Source organism: Chiloscyllium plagiosum, chromosome 21, assembly GCF_004010195.1.
Source record: "Chiloscyllium plagiosum isolate BGI_BamShark_2017 chromosome 21, ASM401019v2, whole genome shotgun sequence".
NCBI lineage: Eukaryota > Metazoa > Chordata > Chondrichthyes > Orectolobiformes > Hemiscylliidae > Chiloscyllium > Chiloscyllium plagiosum.
Window position 1 is genome coordinate 15658133 of NC_057730.1, and position 19353 is coordinate 15677485.

Consider the following 19353-nt stretch of genomic DNA (forward strand, 5'->3'; position numbering starts at 1 on the left):
TTCTCCCCACCCCCACCTTTCTCTCATTTATCTCTCCACCCTTCAGGCACTCTGCCTGCATTCCTGGTGAAGGGCTTTTCCCCGAAACATCGATTTTTCTGCTCCTCGGATACTGCCTGAACTGCTGTGCTTTTCCAGCACCACTCTAATCCAGAATCTGGTTTCCACATCTGCAGTCATTATTTTTACTAAGAATCCCATAAGCCTTCTTAACAATTGTTCCAACTTGCCTGTCCACTTTCAGAGAATCACGTATGTGAACCCTGAATCCCTCTGCTCCTGTACTCCCCTCAGATGTCTACCTTTGAGCCTGTATTGGCTCACTATGTTTCTTCTGCCAAAAATCCATTACCGCACATTTCGCTACGTTGAAATTCACCAGTCAGGTGTCTGCCCATTTGGCCAATTTACCAGTGCCCTTAGACTAGATTCCCTACAGTGTGGAAACAGGCCCTTCAGCCCAACAAGTCCACACCAACTCTTTGAAGAGTAACCCACCCAGCCCCATTCCCCTACTTTTATTCCTTAACTAATTCACCTAACACTACGGGCAATTTAGCATGGCCAATTCACCTGACCTGCACATCTTTGGATTGTGAGAGGAAACCGGAGCACCCGGAGGAAACCCACGCAGACACGGGGACAATGTGCAAACTCCACACAGACAGTCACCAGAGGCTGGAATTGAACCCGGGTCCCTGGCACTGTGAGGCAGCCGTGCTAACCACTGAGCCACTGGGCCATCCTTCTGAAGTCACTCAGCGTCATCCTCACGTTCACTGACTTAGTACCATCTGCAAATTTTGAGATTCTGCCCTCAATACCCATTGTCAAATCATTTATAATAATCAGAAAAAGCAAATGTCCCTGGGGAGCACCATTTTCAACTTAAATCCAATCTAAGAAATGCCCATGCATACCTACCCTCTGTTTCCTATCTTTCAGCCAAACTTCTAATCCATGCTGCCAAGGACCCATCAATCCCAAACATGTCTAGCTTACCAACCGATCTGACATGTGGCTCCATATCAAATGCTTTCTGAAAGTCCAAATATACAAAATCCACAGCACTGCCCTCATCCACTGCCTGTGTCACCTCATCCAAAAGCTCAATTAAATTTATCAGAAATTACTTGCCCTTGACAAAGCCACGTTGACTGGTATTAACTTAGCTTTCTTGAGGTGCATATTTACCTTCTCCTGTATTACAGCCTCCAGCAGTTTTCCCACGATTGATATCAAGCTGACAGGTCTGTAGATTCCTGGGTTATACTTTCCCCTTTCTTAAACAATGGCGTCACACTTTCAATCCTCCAGTTCCTTAGACTAATACTGTATTCAGAGAGGCCTGGGAAATTTCTGTGAATAGCTCCACAATTTGCTGCCTTCCCTCCCTCAGCAATCTAGGATGCATCCCATCTGGGCCTGGTGACTTCTCTACCTGGTGTACTGCCAGCCTTTTTAGCACCTCTTCGTTACCTATCACTGTGATGCTCAGTTGCTCAACGCCCACATTTTCAATGAGGTCATCGTCACCATTTTCTAATTTGGCAAGGACAGAAGCAAAATATTCATTTAGTTTTTTTTTAAGATTAGGTTACTTACAGTGTGGAAACAGGCCCTTCGGCCCAACAAGTCCACACCAACCATCAATCAGTGAATCCGTGAATGAAGTTCAGACAAAATTTGGCCTCAAAGTCATGCGTGTAAGGGTAGGGGTCTGAGTACTTGCAGGGTGCTGATGGAAAGATTGTCGTGGAGGAGGTGCTGTTGTGTTCATGAATTTCAGTCTGTAGGTCAGGAGGTCAGGAATCCAGTTGCAGAGGTTGGAGCATAGACCGAGGTCTCAGAGTTTGGAGATTACTTTGGTTGGGATTATAGTGTTAAAGGTGCAGTTGTAGACAATAAGTAGAAGCCTGACATGGGTATCCTTATTAGCCAGATGTTCCAGAGATGTGTAAAGATGGTTTACATCAGAATAAGCTAGAACAAAATATGAGTCCATAACATTTCCAACTAAGATCAGAAAGTCACTCAGCACTGACGTTGGATTTATAAATATTATGGGGCGTACCCTTCCAAATGAGGATACTGATGAATATGTTTTTAGGAACTTAACAACGCATGGTCTACAACTATGCTTTTGAATAGGATTAGGACATGCAGTGCAGGGTTAGGCTGTAGCTTCAGTAACCTAAATCCCCCACCTCAGCTAAACTGTCAGAGGAAGCTGCTGATTGGAGTTTGAACTTTTTCCAATAGTGAGAGATGGATCCCTGCAATGAGCATCAAAATTTACCATTATTATCCAGCGCCAATAATTGAGCCGAACAATCATGTCTGGGCTATGAGTCAAAAACTGTAATCTTTTTAAAACAATTACTCATTCGTGGGACCTTGACATCACTGACTAAGCCAGTGTTTATTACCCAGAGGGCAGTTAAGAGTCAACCACATTGCTGTGGGTTTGGAGTCACGTGCATCATAGAATCCCTACAGTGTGGGAGCAGGCCATTCAGCCCACACTGATCCTCCAAAGAGCACCCCACCCCTATCATTGCATTTCCCTTGTCTAATCCACCTAGCCTGCACATCCCTGGACACTATGGGACAAATTAGCATAGCCAATCCACTTAACCTGTGTGGGAGCAAACTAGAGCAGCTGGAGGAAACCCATGAAGACACAGGCAAACTCCATACAAACAATCGGCCAGAGGTTGGAATCGAACCTGGGTACAACAGTCCACAGTGGCTACACATTGTCATTATGCAAACTTTTATTTTTATTCCAGAGGTTGAAAAATGACATTTAAATTTCACCAACTGCCACAGTGGGATTTGAATAAATGTCCCCAGGACATTAGCCTGTGGATTATTGACCCAGTGACATTATCCCCACATCACCTCTTTATTTAATTTAAACATGGGTCAAGTATGAACCCAGACTGAAGCTGATGATTCCAATACTGACGAGGGATTCAGCACATTTAACTGAAAGATTAATATGGTCCATCAAAGATTTAGATATGAAGGAAAATAACCAATTTTTAAAAAGTTGCAGATGCTAACAAAGAATTTTTAACAATCCAGGCAAGACCTTCAGGCCCTTTTCCCCCATGCCAATTAATCCATGCTCTGTCACCATTGATGTGTCATACACCATTGGATTACAACTAAAGGACAGGCAGGAAGCCGCTATAATGAGAGATTAATTGCAAAGCTTGTAACGTTGTTGCAAAAATTATCTTCTGATTCCAGTTAATTGGGCTGAGTGCCTGGAGGAGAGCAAATGGCAGAGATTAGCAGGAGAGGATTGAAACCCAATTCACGCAGCTCAGTGGCCCCGTGTAAATGAATTCGCAATTAAGCAAGGAAATTAATTTTCACAATTGTAGCTCCATCAGGTACTTGAAGCAGTGACGCTTGGACTTTTCCTTAACCCAAACTTTCCTGCACATATGTTTCAATGTCTCGATGAGGCACAATAGTTGAGCTATTTGAAAAAGTGTTGTGCTTTTACAATCAGCTGTTTGTGAAGATAAGATGTAAGCATTCCCCGCAAGCTGATCAAGAAATGGGATGTTATTTGGCTTCAAGCCAAAACAAAATGCCGGAAATGCACTCAGCAGGTTAGGCATCAGCTACGTATGGAGAGAGAAGCAGAGACAATGGGCAGGATCTTTCTGTCAGTTTCATTGAGTTTCCGCCTGGGTTCTCTCAGTGAGGTTCAGTCAGTTTTCTCATCGCCTCGCTACCTACCCCGCCTCTCTGGCACCTCCCCACTCCCCCACCACCCCGATCCCCATCATGATGTGCCCTGCTCCCGGAACAACTCGTCACTGCCGGGATATCCCAGGACTGACTGGCACCGGTGTCATCTTTCGAAGGTCAGTGATGGGTGAGTCCAGAACCTGAGGACACAGTTTAAATATAAGGGGTAGGCCATTTAGAACAGAGTTGAGGAGAAACTTCTTCACCCAGAGAGTGGTGGGTGTGTGGAATGCTCTGCCCCAGAAGGCTGTGGAGGCCAAGTCTTTGGATACTTTCAAGAAAGAGATGGACAGAGCTCTTAAAAATAGTGGAATCAGGGGTTATGGGGATAAAGCAGAAACAGGATACTGATTGTGGATGATCAGCCATGATCATAATGAATGGTGATGCTCGCTCGAAGGGCCGAATAGCCTGCTCCTGCACCTACTGTCTATTGTTTATTGTCTTTCGTCACCGTGTGCACCTGGCTGAGCGCTGTCGGACTGGAGCTGTCCAATTCTGGACCTTAGCCCCAAAAATTGCAAACGGGGGTGAATTGACACCCTCATTGCGAGCAGAGACCTGGAAGTCAAACTCGTCGAGATGGTGCACAGGCCTGTAACCATAGGACCATGCCAGGACAGCATGCCAGCCTGGTCTGTGTTTGCCATCTGGGTCAAGTACAGTCTCAGTTGTCTAGAGAAATGCACAGCAACATGGGAAGAAGGTCAATTACCTTCACCACTCTGCCAGTGAAGACCTTCTCTCCAATCCCTCCCACTCCCTCTGTCCCCTCTAGAGATACCCACATCCCACCAAGGCTCATAATCTACAATTCTCACTATTGCCTTCCCTCCCTCACTCAGCCTCCCCCCAATCACACCAGTGATCCTCCATCCACTCTGCACTGCCTATTCACTCACCCAGGATAGCTACTCACCTGCCCTGAAATTAACGTCACTGACTTTCAACTCCTTTACTAACTGCCTCTTTCTCAATCCAGGAGGAAAACAGCCCACAATGAGGCACAAAGATTCAAGACAGTGGTAGGTTCCCCTCCATCTGACCCTTGAGATAGATGGTGTTCTGACTCTGACCATCCTGAGCAGCGGACTGACCAGGACTAGTCTTGGAGGCTGCCCTTGACTTACTGAGCCCAGACCTACACTTCTGACTGAAAGCTGTCTCCTTTTACTCAACTGAGGCCTGATGCCAACCAAGATAATCTTCCTCGCTTTGTATTCAATGGCACAGCAAGCCAGCTGTAATGTGAGCTTGGTATCTCTGGAAAAATGCAAAACACGATGAGACAAGGTAAGGCAGGGATACTGTGAGTGTGCAGGTAAGCCTCGGGATGACTGAGTGCTGTGACAGTGAGCAAAGAGCCCAGAGATGGAGCCTGTGGTGCAGGCCAGGAGCTGGGTGTGTGACCCTGAGCACAGAGTGTCTGTGTTACAGTGTTACACTGAGAGTTACCAGGGGCTGCCAAGGGCAGAAAAGTGAATAGGAAATGTGCCTTGGGGATTCTCAAACTTCCACATTCGGAATTCTCACCATCTGGCTTGTTCAGTTTGTTTGGGAAGATCGGAAACTGTACATTGGTGAGGCTAGTCATGTGGCTAACTAGGTGTTTAACAAGCTCTAAACCCCCCATTCATTAGCACTTGACCTGCCTAGTGACAATCATTCCATGCTCCTCAGCAAAGTGAACAAAAGATGGATTGAGTTCCTTCCGACATGGAGTTAGGCCGCACCAGCCTTTTTGCCACAACCTGGATTCAGCCCACGTCATTCAAACCCTGATAAGACTCTGTCTAATGTTCCACCTTTCATCAGACCCTTGCTTATTTAGAGATTTACAGCACGGAAACCGTGTCCATGCCGACCAACTATCCAAACCTAACCTAGTCCCATTTGGCAACACTTGGCCCATATTCTTCAAAGCCCTTCCTATTCATATACCCATCCAGATGCCTTTTAAATCTTGTAATTGTACCAGCCTCCACCATTTCCTCTGGCAGCTCATTCCATACACACACCACCCTCTGTGTGAAAATGTTGCCCCTTAGGTCCCTTTTATATTGTTCCCCTCTCACCCTAAATCTATGCCCTCTAGTTCTGGACTCCCCGACCCCAGGCATAAGACTTTGTCTATTCACCCTATGCATGCCCCTCATGATTTTATAAACCTCTACAAAGTCACCCCTCAGCCTCTGACCCTACAGGGGAAAACAGCCCAAGCCAATTCAGCCTCTCCCTACAGCTCAAACCATCCAACCCTTGCAACATCTTTGTAAATCTTTTCTGAACTCTTTCATTGTTGTGGCCTAATTGGAAAATGCTGGATTTAGAAACTGGACATAATTATGACGATGAAGTAAAATTTGCCATCATCTCAGGGGACCATCAGGTTGCTCTCTCTCTCTCTCCAGAAGAGAGAGGTGACCAGGGGTGAGTTTCTGATTTACAACATCTGCAATTCTTTTGCTTTTCACATTAAACTTCTTGCAGCTTGTAGACTATATCCAGGTTTCACCTATTGCAATAACTGATGAGTATGTTACATTACCCTATCCTTCTCTTTTCTGCATTACAGGGCTGGATGAATGAAATCTATAACTACGATCCTGAGACCTACCATCCATCACTGACCTTCTCAGTCTTTGTGACACTAGAGGGGACAGCACTGAGACTCTCGTACCCGAGGAGCAACATCCCTCGGCATGCAACCTTCACTGAAGGCAAACATGACATGGTGTTCATCAGCCATCGCTCCTGCGACCTAGCAGACAGCAAGGTGGGTGGGAACGTCCAATCAAAATGAGAGCCTCCATGTTCCTATAAAAGCCTGGTGTGTACCGGCTGTTATTCTTAGCATTTATAACCTTGAATCTGCTTGTTAAAGGGGCACAAAGTGCCTTAAAACTTGTATTTGGAAAAGCAAGGATGAAACAGCCCAACTGGCCCAGGCTGCTCTTTCTTTTCTTTTCAACAGAGCCACTTATGTGCTCCAGTTTCCTCCCACAATCCAAAGATATGCAGATGAGGTGAATTAGCCATGCTAAATTGCCCATAGTGTTAGGTGCATTAGTCAGGGGTAAATATAAGGTAGGGGAATGGGTCTGGGTGGGTTACTCTTCGGAGGGCCGGTATGGACTTGTTGGGCTAAATGGTCTGTTTCCACACTGTAGGAATCTAATCTAACCTAATCACATGCACTGCTCCCCTTCTAACCTAATCTGCAAATCCTTTTACCCTGTCTCCCTCATGCATTTAGTAGAGTCTCTCCACATCTAGCCTTCCTTATTCTTTAAGATGCTCCTTCAAACCTAGCTCTCTGACCAAGCTTGTGGTAATCTATCTTAATGTTCCCTTGCAAGGTTCAATGTCAATATTTTGGTTGTTAGCATCCTAGTGATGCATCTTGGGATGCTTCCCTTTTAATGACCCAGCAGTGAGCTGTTATAATCAGGGATGCACAGCCTGAGAGGGCAGTGGAAGCAGATTCAACAAGGAATTTTGCAAGCAATGCAAGTTGGTGAAGATAGTATTTCTGAAACTCCAGAGTAATGGGGTGAGATGACAGTTCTTTCTGTAAGCGAGGAGTGCTCATAAGGTGTGGTAATAGTGTGAATGCGCTATCACAAGATCCAGTAAGGAAGAGAAAATGTTTTCAGGGTCTGGAGGGAGAAGGAAAGGGAAGCTGGACTTGGTGATTTGTTCTGTAAGAAGGTAGTATGGTTACTGCAGGCTTAATGGCCTCTCTGCCATGTTAGTATTCTATCTAGCTTCTTTTTTAATGCTGTTATGACTCAGCTACTCCTTCTCTTAGCCGGTTTACATCCAAATCACTGGGCAAATGTTTCTTCTGTTTGAACCCCTCTTTATAATGGGATGCATGCACTGCCCTGTGGGGCCCACCATTTATTACCCATCCCTCATGATGTCAAGAGTCAACCTCCTCACTTTGGTCTAGACTCACACGTAGTTGGGGAAGGATATTAATGAAGCAGATGGGTTTTTACAACAACCTACAGTAGTTACATGGTCTCCACGAAGTCAGTGTATTTTATAGTCCCCAGTTTTTTTTGCCACAGTGGTCATTCAAACCCATATTCCCTGTGTGATTCTGGGTTACTAGCCAAGTAACATTTGGACTGTGCCATCACCTCACCTGCATTTTATGGTTCCTGGTTTTGTCCCGCAATGTGGGAAAAGAGAACATAATAACTTGAGGATGCCATTTGGCCCATAGAACCAATTCTGCTGTAACAAGATACTAACTGATCTGGCTGTAGTCTCAACTCCACATAACCATTGCCACTCCCATAACATTTGATTCCCATGTCTATCAAAAATCTATCTTACTCAGCCTTGAGTGAAGTCTCCAGTGTTTTCTGACAGCAAGGAGTTGTGGAGATGAGAGTGGGGGATGCTGTGAATTCCCTAACAAACAACCCTCTGAGAGAAATAGAATTCTCTGCATCTCCATGTTAAAAGCAAGACTATTTATTCTTAACCCATGTCTCCTACTCGCAGTCTCCTCCACAACTAGAAGCATCCAATCACATTCACTCTGTCAAGTCCCCTCAGGATCTTATACACGTCCATAGATCGTCCCCCCTTCTTCTTAACTCCAATGGATAAAGACCCAAATAGAATTGATTTGCATTGAATTTATTGTCACGTGTACCGAGGCACAGTGAAAACGTTTTTATTGCGAACAATACAGGCAGATCTCAGAGTTCAGTAGAATAGATAAGTAAATAATAGGTAAACAGCGGCAAAAACAAAAACACAGGAACAGACGAATGTTAAGAGTTTGTCAGTCCATTCAGTATTCTGACAACAGTAGGGTAGAAACTGTTTATGAAACCAGCTGCTGAGCATGCTTAAGCTTCTGTACCTTCTCCCTGACGGTAGAGGTTGTCGAAAAACATTGCCAAGGTGGGATGGATCTTTAAGAATGCTGGCGGCCTTTCCTTGACAGCGGGCCTGGTAGATGGATTCTATAGACGGGAGGTCGGTCTTTGTGATTGTCTGGGCTGAGTTCACCACTCTCTGTAACTGTTTCCGATCTTGAATGGTACAGTTGCCATACCAGGTCATGATACATCCAGACAGAATGCTCTTGATGGCGCACCTATAAATGTTGGCAAGGGTATTCTCCGTACAATTGTTGCCTTGTTGTAGATTCTTCTGTTGTTTAAATAATTCGGTCAGAGTCCATGGTAGAGCATGTTCCACATGGACGTCCGAAGGAGTGCGCTTGATGTATTAAGTGGCTCTTTTATCTTATTATTTTGCCGGCAGATATTTCTTGTCCCACCAGGCCTGGCAAAGAAAAGAATGTGGAATAAGAAGTACCCCATCTGTATTTTCCTCAGAGAGGCTGTACCCTACAAACACAAATGTTCTGGAGACAGAGAGGTGAAGGCAGACGGGGACACTGAAGAGCAAAGGGAGAGGCCAGAAAGTGCACCAACATCAGAGGGTCTCCTGAGACACTCTGCAGAAGGCGGGGAGAATACACTCTTCCTCTTTGGAAGGACGGGAAGGGAAAAAGAAGAATGGTTCCGATATTTCCTGTTGGCTTCCAGGATGCAGTCAGAGGACAAGCAGAGCCTCAGCAGAGATGGTGGAAAAGCTGGTAATGATCCTCATGTTCTTGTCCTTTGAGCAGTGACAGTCATTCCTGGTTAAAACACTTTGAGCAGTTCTGGGACGCTTCACTTTAATAAACCTCCAAGCGAGTGCATTGTAGGTTTATTAGAATGTTACCTGGATGCTAACAGAGTATGAGAAGAGATTAAACAAGTGATGTTAGAAGGTTAAGGGTTGATTTGATTTTAGTTTGCAAGATGTTAAAGAAGATATTAATTGAGAGAAACTATCGCTGTTAATTGGGAAGTTAAGGACTTGGGGTCATTGTCTGAAAAGTAGGAACTAGGCCTTCCGGAAGTGAAATGAGGAAATATATCCATATACAAAAGGGACAGAAGTTGGGATCTCTCTTCAGCACCATGGGCAGGTGATGCCCTGGTGGTACTATCGCTAGACTATTAATCCAGAGACCCTAGTAATGTTCTAGGGACCTGAGTTCCATGGCAGATTCAATAAATTTGGATTCAATAAATATTTGGAACTAAAAGTCTAATGATGACCATAAAACAATTGTCAGGAAAACCCATCTGGTTCACTAATGTCCTTTAAGGAAGGAAACTGCCATCCTTACTTGGTCAGGCCTACAATATAACTCCAGACCTACAGCAATGTGATTGACACTTAATGCAGTTAGAGATGGGTAATAAATTCTGGCCTGGTCAGTGACACCAGTGTCTTGTGAATGAATCAAACAAAAAATGGAAATTGAGGTTGTTAATTTTAGATGTGTTTTTTTTAATTTAAGGGATACTGAGCAAAATCTGACATTGGGTCACAGGTCAATCAGTCAACATGCAGGATGGAGAACTTCCCCAGTTATACAGCAAGTAGACAACTATTCCTTGAGGAAATATCTAATTAAAGAAGAATATGAGGAGAAGTGGCTCACATCTTTGCCCCAAATTAAAGTTATATCACAAGATTGCAGTCTGGGGAACCGAGGCACTTGAAGCTTATGGCCGGCGTTGCTCACTTAAACTTCCCGATCTACTTCACAGATATCACCCAGAATCCTGGCACCAGCCCTGTGGGGAGATTGGCTTACAGCAATGACAGCAGCAGAGGCAGTGCAGAAGATCTCCCTTCCCTTTTCAAAACCAAAGACTTGGCAGGAAACATCAGGCAAAAGATTCAGCTGGACTATAGCAGATACATGGCGAAGTTCACTGCCTCAGACACCAGCAGCCCTTGGCTAAGCCCTGATCATAGTACCACTAACAGTCCCACCAAGGGCCAGGTAAGACAAGGGGGACATAAACCAAGCAACTGGAGACATGGCCCTGTGAAGATAAATGATCGGCATGTTTGTAATGCGCGCAGAACGCACCCATTAAGACTGTCGGGCTACAGACAACACCTTTTAACCTCTCTGCTGTATCAAGTTAAAAATCACACAACACCAGGTTATAGTCCACAGGTTTATTTGGAAGCACTAGCTTTTGGAGCACTGCTTCTTCATCAGATGGTTGTAGAGAATAAGATCTAAGACACAGAATGGGATCTATCTCTTTGAGTGTTGTTGGAACTGCACCCATTCAGGCAAATGGGGAGGATTCCATCGCACTCCTGACTTGTGCCTTGTAGATGGTGGGCAGGTTTGGGGAGTCAGAAGATGAGTTATTCGCTGCAGGATTCCTTCCCCATGACTTGCCCTGAGGCCACAGTATCAGTATCTGATCAATGGTAATCGCCAGGATGTTGATAGTGGGGACTCAGCGATGCCACTGAATATCAAGGGGTGATTGCTAAATTTTCTCCAGCTGAATGTGGTCATTGCCTGACACTTCTGTGGCATAAGTATCACTCAAGACATCAAGAAATTTGGAGGTTGCACAACACCCAAGTTATAGTCACCTGACAAAGGGGCAGTGCTTCGAAAGTTTGTGATTTTAAATAAACCTATAGCACTATAACCTGGTGTCATGTGACTTCTGACTTTGTCCAGTCCAGTGCAACACCAGCACCTCCGCATCAAGAAAATTAAGCAAGCATTTTCAGTGATAGTTTAAAATCCGGTAAAGCTTACTCCTCTCTCCCACATTCATCCCAACATGTCATCACACACATGCAATGGGAGTGTTTCTACATCACTGAGTCAGCCATAACTTTATTATAAATAAACCTTAAGGTATGCTTAGAATATCTGTAAGAAATACCTACTTTCTGTGCTGCATACTGAGCGTGTTTATTATTCCTAGATCTTATAGTAACCACAATGGTTCAAGAAGGCAGTTCACCACAACTAGGGTCAGACAATAAACACTGGCCTAGCCAGTGACACCCACACCCTACAAGTGAACAAAAACAAACTGCGTGAGGTATGATAGTAACAGGGAAAACCTACTTTTGGTTCCCCCTTGGTCCTATTCTGATCACCAGAAGAATGTCCTGGGTTTAATATATTCCACTATTTTCCCCTCGCTGCCTCATATTCATGTAGACTCGCTCAAAACAAAGAAGTGAACTTGAACCCTGTTTTGGGATCAAGTGAGATGGAATCTGATCTCTGCCCACCTTCAACCTGATGCCAACTAGTGGATTTTTTTTTATCCATTCACAGGATGAGGGTATCATTGGTTTGGCCAGTATTTATTGCCATTCCCTAATTGCCCAGAAAGCAGTTAAGAGTCAATCACGTTGCTGTGGGTCTGGAGTCACATGTAGGCCAGACTAGGTAAGGACAGCAGTTTCCTTCCGTAAAGGACATCAGAGAACCAGATGAACTTTGTTCTGACAATCAACAGTAGATTTGTGGTCATCATTCAACCCTTACTTCCGGATTTTCCTTGATTGAATTCAAATCTCGCCATCTGCCGCGGTGGGATTTGAACCTGGGTCCCTCGAGCATTACCAGGGTTAACAGGTTGAAGAGGCAGACTGCCTGCTCCCAGGAAACATGTTGGCTGGTGATTATTTAGTGAGACCATCACCTTCAGATCTAACCTGTGTTAGAGGTTTAAAGCTAATGGGTCAGATTTCCCAGGTTTTGGGAAACCAGTTGGCTGAAGGGGAGGCTAAAAGGCATGTCTGGGGAGACGGAAAGTATTTTGACAGGACTGCCTGTGGACTTGGAGGACCAAAAGTGCTTCCTCCCAGCTCCTGTCTCACAAGCTTGCTTTCCTGCTTGGATTGAACAGGCCTACATCAAATCCCACTGCATCCCCAACGAAACAAAGATTCACCTGACTAGGCATTACCATCTGGGTCTGAGTTTCCGGAATTCCCTCCAAGAATCTCTCCACTCCTCTCCCTTCTTTTGCACTATGCTAAAATGTATTTATTTGACCAGCTCCTTCTTTGGCTTAATTCCAATTTGTTCATCAGCTTAGATTTCTATGAAGCGCTTGGAATGCTTTTGTTCGGGGCTACATATAATTGTAAGCCATTACTGCTCTTACATAAGAACATAATAACCAGGAGGAGGAGTAGACCATCGGCCCCTCGAGCCTGATCCACCATACAATAAGATCATGGCTGATCTGCTTCTCAGCTCCACTTACCCGCCTGCTCCCCATAACCCTTAACTCCTTTACTGTTCAAAAATCTATCTTTGCCTTAAAAACATTTAACGAGTAGCCTCAACTGCTTCACTAGGCAGGTAATTCCAAGATTCACAACCCTTTTGGGTGATGAGGTTCCTCCTCAACTCAGTCCTAAATCTGCTCCCCCTTATTTTGAGGCTATGCCCCCTAGCTCTAGTTTCACCCACCAGTGGAAACAACCTGGCGTGTGAAATCATGTCTCACAACATTGATTCAGTTTTTTGAAAAAGCAACAATGACAGTTGGTGAGGGCAGAGCGGTGGATGTGATCTATATGGACTTCAGTTCGACAAGGTTCCCCGTGGGAGACTGATTAGCAAGGTTAGATCTCATGGAATACAGGGAGAACTAGCCATTTGGCTACAGAACTGGCTCAAAGGTTCTGGAGGTGGAAGTGGAGGTGGTGGTGGAGGGTTGTTTTTCAGATTGGAGGCCTGTGACCAGTGGAGTGCCATAAGATCAGTGCTGGGTCCAATACTTTTCATCATTTATATAAATGATTTGGATATGAACATAGAAGGTATAGTTAGTAAGTTTGCAGATGACTCCAAAATTGGAGGTGTAGTGGACAGAGGAGAAGGTCACCTCAGGTTACAACGGGATCTTTATCAGATGGGCCAATGGACTGAGGAGTGGCAGATGGAGTTTAACTTAGATAAATGTGAGGTGCTGCATTTTGGGAAAGCAAACCGTGGCAGGACATCTACACTTAATGGTAAGGTCCTGGGAGTGTTGCTGAACAAAGAGACCTTGGAGTGCAGGTTCATACCTCCTTGAAAGTGGAGCAGCAGGTAGATAAGATAGTGAAGAAGGCGTTTGGTTTGCTTTCTTTTAATGGTCAGAGCAATGAGTACAGGAGTTGGGAGGTCATGTTGCAGCTGTACAGGACATTGGTTAGGCCACTGTTGGAATATTGTTTGCAATTCTGGTCTCCTTCCTAGGAGTGCAGGTTCATAGCTCCTTGAATGTAGAGCAGCAGGTAGATAGGATAGTGAAGAAGGCGTTTGGTTTGCTTTCTTTTAATGGTCAGAGCAATGAGTACAGGAGTTGGGAGGTCATGTTGCAGCTGTACAGGACATTGGTTAGGCCACTGTTGGAATATTGTTTGCAATTCTGGTCTCCTTCCTAGGATGTTGTGAAACTTGAAACGGTTCAGAAAGATTTACAAGGATGTTGCCAGGGTTGGAGGATCTGTGCTATAGGGAGAGGCTGAATTGGCTGGGGCTGTTAACGCTGGAGCATCGGAGGCTGAGGGTGACCTTATAGAGGTTTACAAAAGCATGAGGGGCATGGATAGGGTAAATAGACAAAGTCTTTTCCCTGGGGTCCAGAACTAGAGGGCATAGATATGGGTGAGAGGGGAAAAATATAAAAGAGACCTAAGGGACAACCTTTTCACACAGAGGGTGGTATGTGTATAGAATGAGCTGCCAAAGGAAGTGGTGGGCGCTGGTACAATTGCAACATTTCAAAGGCATTTGGATGGGTATATGAATAGGAAGGGTTTGGAGGGATATGAGCCAAGTGCTGGCAAATGGGACTCGATTAGGTTGGGATATCTGGTCGGCATGGATGGGTTGGACCGAAAGGTCTGTTTCCGTGCTGTACATCTCTATGACTCTCTGACTCTGACCTCTCTGCTTCTATCTCATCTATTCCCCCCATAATGTTATATGTTTCTATAAAGTCCCCCCTCATTCTTCTGAATTCCAATGAATATAATCCCAGTCTACTCAGTCTCTCCTCATAAACTAACCCTCTCAACTCCAAAATCACCTAGTGAACCTTCTCTGCAGCCCCTCTGGTGCCAGTACGTCCTTTCTTAAGTAAGGAGACCAAAGCTGTACACAGTATTCTGGGTATAGCCTCATCAGCACCTTGTAGAGCTGCAGCATAATTTCCTTGTTGTTAATGTCCATCCCTGTAACAATGAAGGGCAGTATTCCATTTGCCTTTTTAATTACCTGTGGTATCTGCAAACAAACTTTTTGTGATTCATGCACACGGACACCCAGCTCCCTCTGCACAGCAGCATGCTGCAAATTTTCACCAGTTAAATAATCATCCATTTTGCCATTATTCCTACCAAAATGGGTGATCTCACATTTACCAACATTGTACTCCATCTGCCAGACCCTTGTCCACTCACTTAACCTATCTGCATCCCTCTGCATACTTTCAGTGTCCTCTGCACACCTTGCTCCATACTCATCTTAGTGTCATCTGTGAACTTTGACACATTACACTCGGTCCTCGACTCCAAATCATTGATATAAATTGTAAACAATTATGATCCCAACACCGATTCCTGAGGCACAACAGTAGCCACTGATGGCCAATCAGAAAAACACCCATTTACCCCCACTCTTTGCTTTCTCTTAGTTAACCAATCTTCTGTCCATAAATATTACCCATTTTGCACCTTTATCTTAAGCAGCAAGCTTTTGTGCGGCACTTTGTCGAATGCCTTCTGGAAATTCAAAAACACTGCATCCCCCATTCCCTATTGGCCACACCGCTCATAATGTCTTCAAAGAATTCCAGTAAATTAGTTAAACATGACCTGCCTTGTTATAGAATGACACATTGATTTGTTCCCAGTTCGCCATGTCATAGTATGAACATTTCTATTTTCTCCTGGCATCCTAATACAAGCCAATGAGTGGTATACTCTTTGTGCCAACACTGTGAAGGAGATATATGGGCACCTGTAACCTATATAACAAGAACACACAATAACAAGTGGGCGGCACGGTGGCACAGTGGCACAGTGGTTAGCACTGCTGCCTCACAGCGCCAGAGACCCGGGTTCAATTCCCGCCTCAGGCGACTGACTGTGTGGAGTTTGCACATTCTCCCCGTGTCTGCGTGGGTTTCCTCCGGGTGCTCCGGTTTCCTCCCACAGTCCAAAGATGTGCAGGGTCAGCTGAATTGGCCATACTAAATTGCCCATAGTGTTAGGTAAGGGGTAAATGTAGGGGTATGGGTGGGTTTCGCTTCGGCGGGTCGGTGTGGACTTGTTGGGCCGAAGGGCCTGTTTCCACACTGTAATCTAATCTTATTTAATCTAATCTAATCTAATCTAAACACACCATGAAACATCAAAGGGCCTGAGTTTGCTTAGGAGATGGCACCTTCAAAACCCATGACCACTTCCATCTAGAAGGACAAGGACAGCAGATACATGGGAACACTACCAATTGCAAGTTCCCCTCAAAATGTCTCAGCATTCTCACTTGGAAATATATCCCCGTTCCTTCACTATCATTGTGTCAAAATCCTGGAATTCCCTCAGGGCATTTTGGGCCAACCCACTGCAGGTAGACAGCAGTGGTTCAAGAAGGCAGCTCACCAGCATCTTCTCAAGGGGCAACTAGAGACAAGCAATAGATCAGCCAGCAGTGTCCACATGCCATGAGTGGGGTTTAAAAGTGTAACTGGGTGCCTCCCAGGCCTCCGAGCTGAGTTCCAGTCTCCAATGAGCAGGATGATCTGGAGTGAGATCTGATGCTGCACTGTATTCTCACCAAGAAAGAATTGCGTAGTTCAAACACCAACAATCAACGTGGTTTGACATTGGATCCTTTGCGTAGCTATCTGTCACTCTAATGCTTGGGGTACCAGATCATGAAAGCTAATAATGACAGTATTGGTCTTTTCTTGCTAAGTCTACCGCAGATTGCTAGGTTTTTGGTTTATTGCCTGGCAACCACGAGAAAATAATAATAATAAAATACTCTGAAGCAAGCCCAATTGAAGTAATTGTGGTAAAACCAGTGATGAGAAGTATACTTAGTTCAAGGAAAATGTGGTTAAGGGTCTGTTGTCTCCAAATATAACTGAGTAGTAAGGCAGACCTTTTCATATAGAGCACTTCCAGGACTATATGGACAGAGGAGGAGACATAAACCATTTTGTCTGTCGATTATACCTGCATTTGCTCCGCATTCCTGAATCCCTTTGGTTATCTCTCAATCTCAGTTTTAAAGTGAACAATTGAACCATCATCAACTGTAGATAGCTGAGTGACACTTAACAGTATAGAGCAGTTCCCAATACACCAATCCTGACTGGAATTTCTCTTTTCACTCGAGAGTTTTGCTTCCTTTGTAACTGGAATGTTTCTAACTTGGATGAGGTGCTTCTTCATCATTGAAATACAGCAGCACAGATACAAAATCGCTAATGACAGTGACTCATCCTAAAATCTTCAGTCAATTTGTGATGGATGAGGGCAACAAAAGGAACAATTCTGACAGGATCCCAGATCAACTGATCCAATATTGGTCAATAAATAGTGAATAAGGTGACAAGTCGTGCACAGACAGCAGTTGGAATATTCAACAGCAGACAGAAAGCATTGACCAGTGGAGTGCTTCAGGGGTCAGTGCTGGACCAATTACTGTTTGTTATCTATAGCAGTGATTTGGACAAGAATGTACAAGGTATGATTAGTAAGTTTGCTGATGACACCAAAATAGGCAGCATCATGGACAGTGAGGAAGTTTATCAGAAACTGCAGCAGGACCTCAATCAGCTGGGGAAGTGGGCTGAGAAATGGAGTTTAATATAGATAAGTGTGAGGTCTTGCGTTTTTTGGAAAGTCAAATCAAGGTTGGAGTTTCATTGCGAATGTCAAGGCCTTAAGGAGTCTAGTGGAGCAGAGGGACCTTAGAGTTCAGGTGCATGTTTCTCTGAAAGTAGAGTAACAGGTAGACAGGGCAGCTAAGAAGGCTTTTGACACACTGGCCTTCATCAGTTAGGGCATTGAGTATAGAAGTTAGGAAATTATGTTGCAGTTATATAGGACGTTGGTGAGGCCGCATTTGGAGTATTGTGTTCAGTTTTGGCCACCTTGCTATAGGAAGGATGTTATTAGACTGGAAAGAGTGCAGAAGAAATTTACAAGGGTGTTGCCTGGATTCAATGGTGGAAATTATAAGGAGAGGTTGGACAAGCCAGGATGTTTTCCTTTGGAGCATAGGAGACTGAGGGGGGATCTTGTAGAAGTGTATAAGATCATGAGAGGCATGGATAGGGTGAATACACTCAGTCTTTTTCCCAGGGTTGGGGAATAGAGGATGAGAGAGTATCAGTTTAAGGTTAGAGGGGTAAGAATAAAAGGGAACAAGAGGGGCAAGCTTTTTACACAGAGGGTGGTACACATATGGAATGAGCTGCCTGCAGAAATGGTTGAGCCGGGTACATTAACAACATTTAAAAGGCATTTGGACGAATACATGGATAGGAAATGTTTAGAAGGATATGGGCCAAGTACAGCAAATGGGACGAGTGTGGACGGATGTCTTGGTTGGCATGGACCAGTTTGGGTCGAAGGGCCTGACTCGTGCTGTGGGACTCTATGACTCTATGACTAAGCAAATTCATCCAGACATTGAACAATAGAATGGATCAACTTGCATTGGGCCTCCTCCAAGTTATTTACGCAACAAGTACAAATATCGAGTATACCATTTCAAACTTGAAGGAGAGTAAATCTGCTAAGAGACAGAAAGTGAAATGAGACTTGGCCAGGAGCTGCACAGAGCCAAGTTGGCTTCAGAATTATCCATTTTCATTTCACAAGGTTTGTGAAGGTTTGTAGCTCAGGTTGAGATTTAGGGTGAAGGTTTGCTCGCTGAGCTGTAGGTTTGATATCCAGACAAACCTAGGTCCCAGATCCACTGCAATCAGAACATCAATCTGATAGAGTCATAGAGTCATAGAGTTGTACAGCATGGAAACAGACCCTTCGGTCCAACTCGTCGATGCCAACCAGATATCCCAACCCAATCTTGTCCCACCTGCCAGCACCTGGCCCATATCCCTCCAAATCCTTCCTATTCATATACCCATCCAAATGCCTCTTAAATGTTGCAATTGTACCAGCCTCCACCACTTCCTCTGGCAGCTCATTCCAAACACGTACCACGCTCCATGTGAAAAAATTGCCCCTTAGGTCTCTTTTATATCTTTTCCCTCTCACCCTAAACCTATGCCCTCTAGTTCTGGACTCCCTGACCCCAGGGAAAAGACTTTGTCTATTTATCCTATCCATGCCCCTCATAAATTTGTAAACCTCTATAAGGTCACCCCTCAACATCCAATGTTCCAGGGAAAACAGCCCCAGCCTGTTCAGCCTCACCTTATAGCTCAAATCCTCCAACCCTGGCAACATCCTTGTAAATCTTTTCTGAACCCTGTCAAGTTTCACAACATCTTTCCGATAGGAAGGAGACCAGAATTGTACGCAATATTCCAACTGTGGCCTAACCAATGTCCTGTACAGATGCAACATGACCTCCCAACTCCTGTACTCAATACTCTGACCAATAAAGGAAAGCATACCAAACACCTTCTTCACTATCCTATCTACCTGCGACTCCACTTTCAAGGA

At 44.7% G+C, this 19353-nt stretch overlaps 1 protein-coding gene across 4 annotated transcripts in view; it reads left to right on the forward strand.

Moving 5' to 3' along the window:
- Positions 1–19353, forward strand: part of tex2l (testis expressed 2, like) — a 106976-nt gene that overhangs the window by 42759 nt on the left and 44864 nt on the right. For all 4 annotated transcript variants that reach the window (XM_043711315.1, XM_043711318.1, XM_043711316.1 and 1 more), the window contains exons 3-5: positions 6347–6547; positions 9064–9400; positions 10413–10651. In XM_043711315.1, the coding sequence (XP_043567250.1) occupies positions 6347–6547; positions 9064–9400; positions 10413–10651 (777 nt within the window). The remainder of the gene's footprint in view (positions 1–6346; positions 6548–9063; positions 9401–10412; positions 10652–19353) is intronic.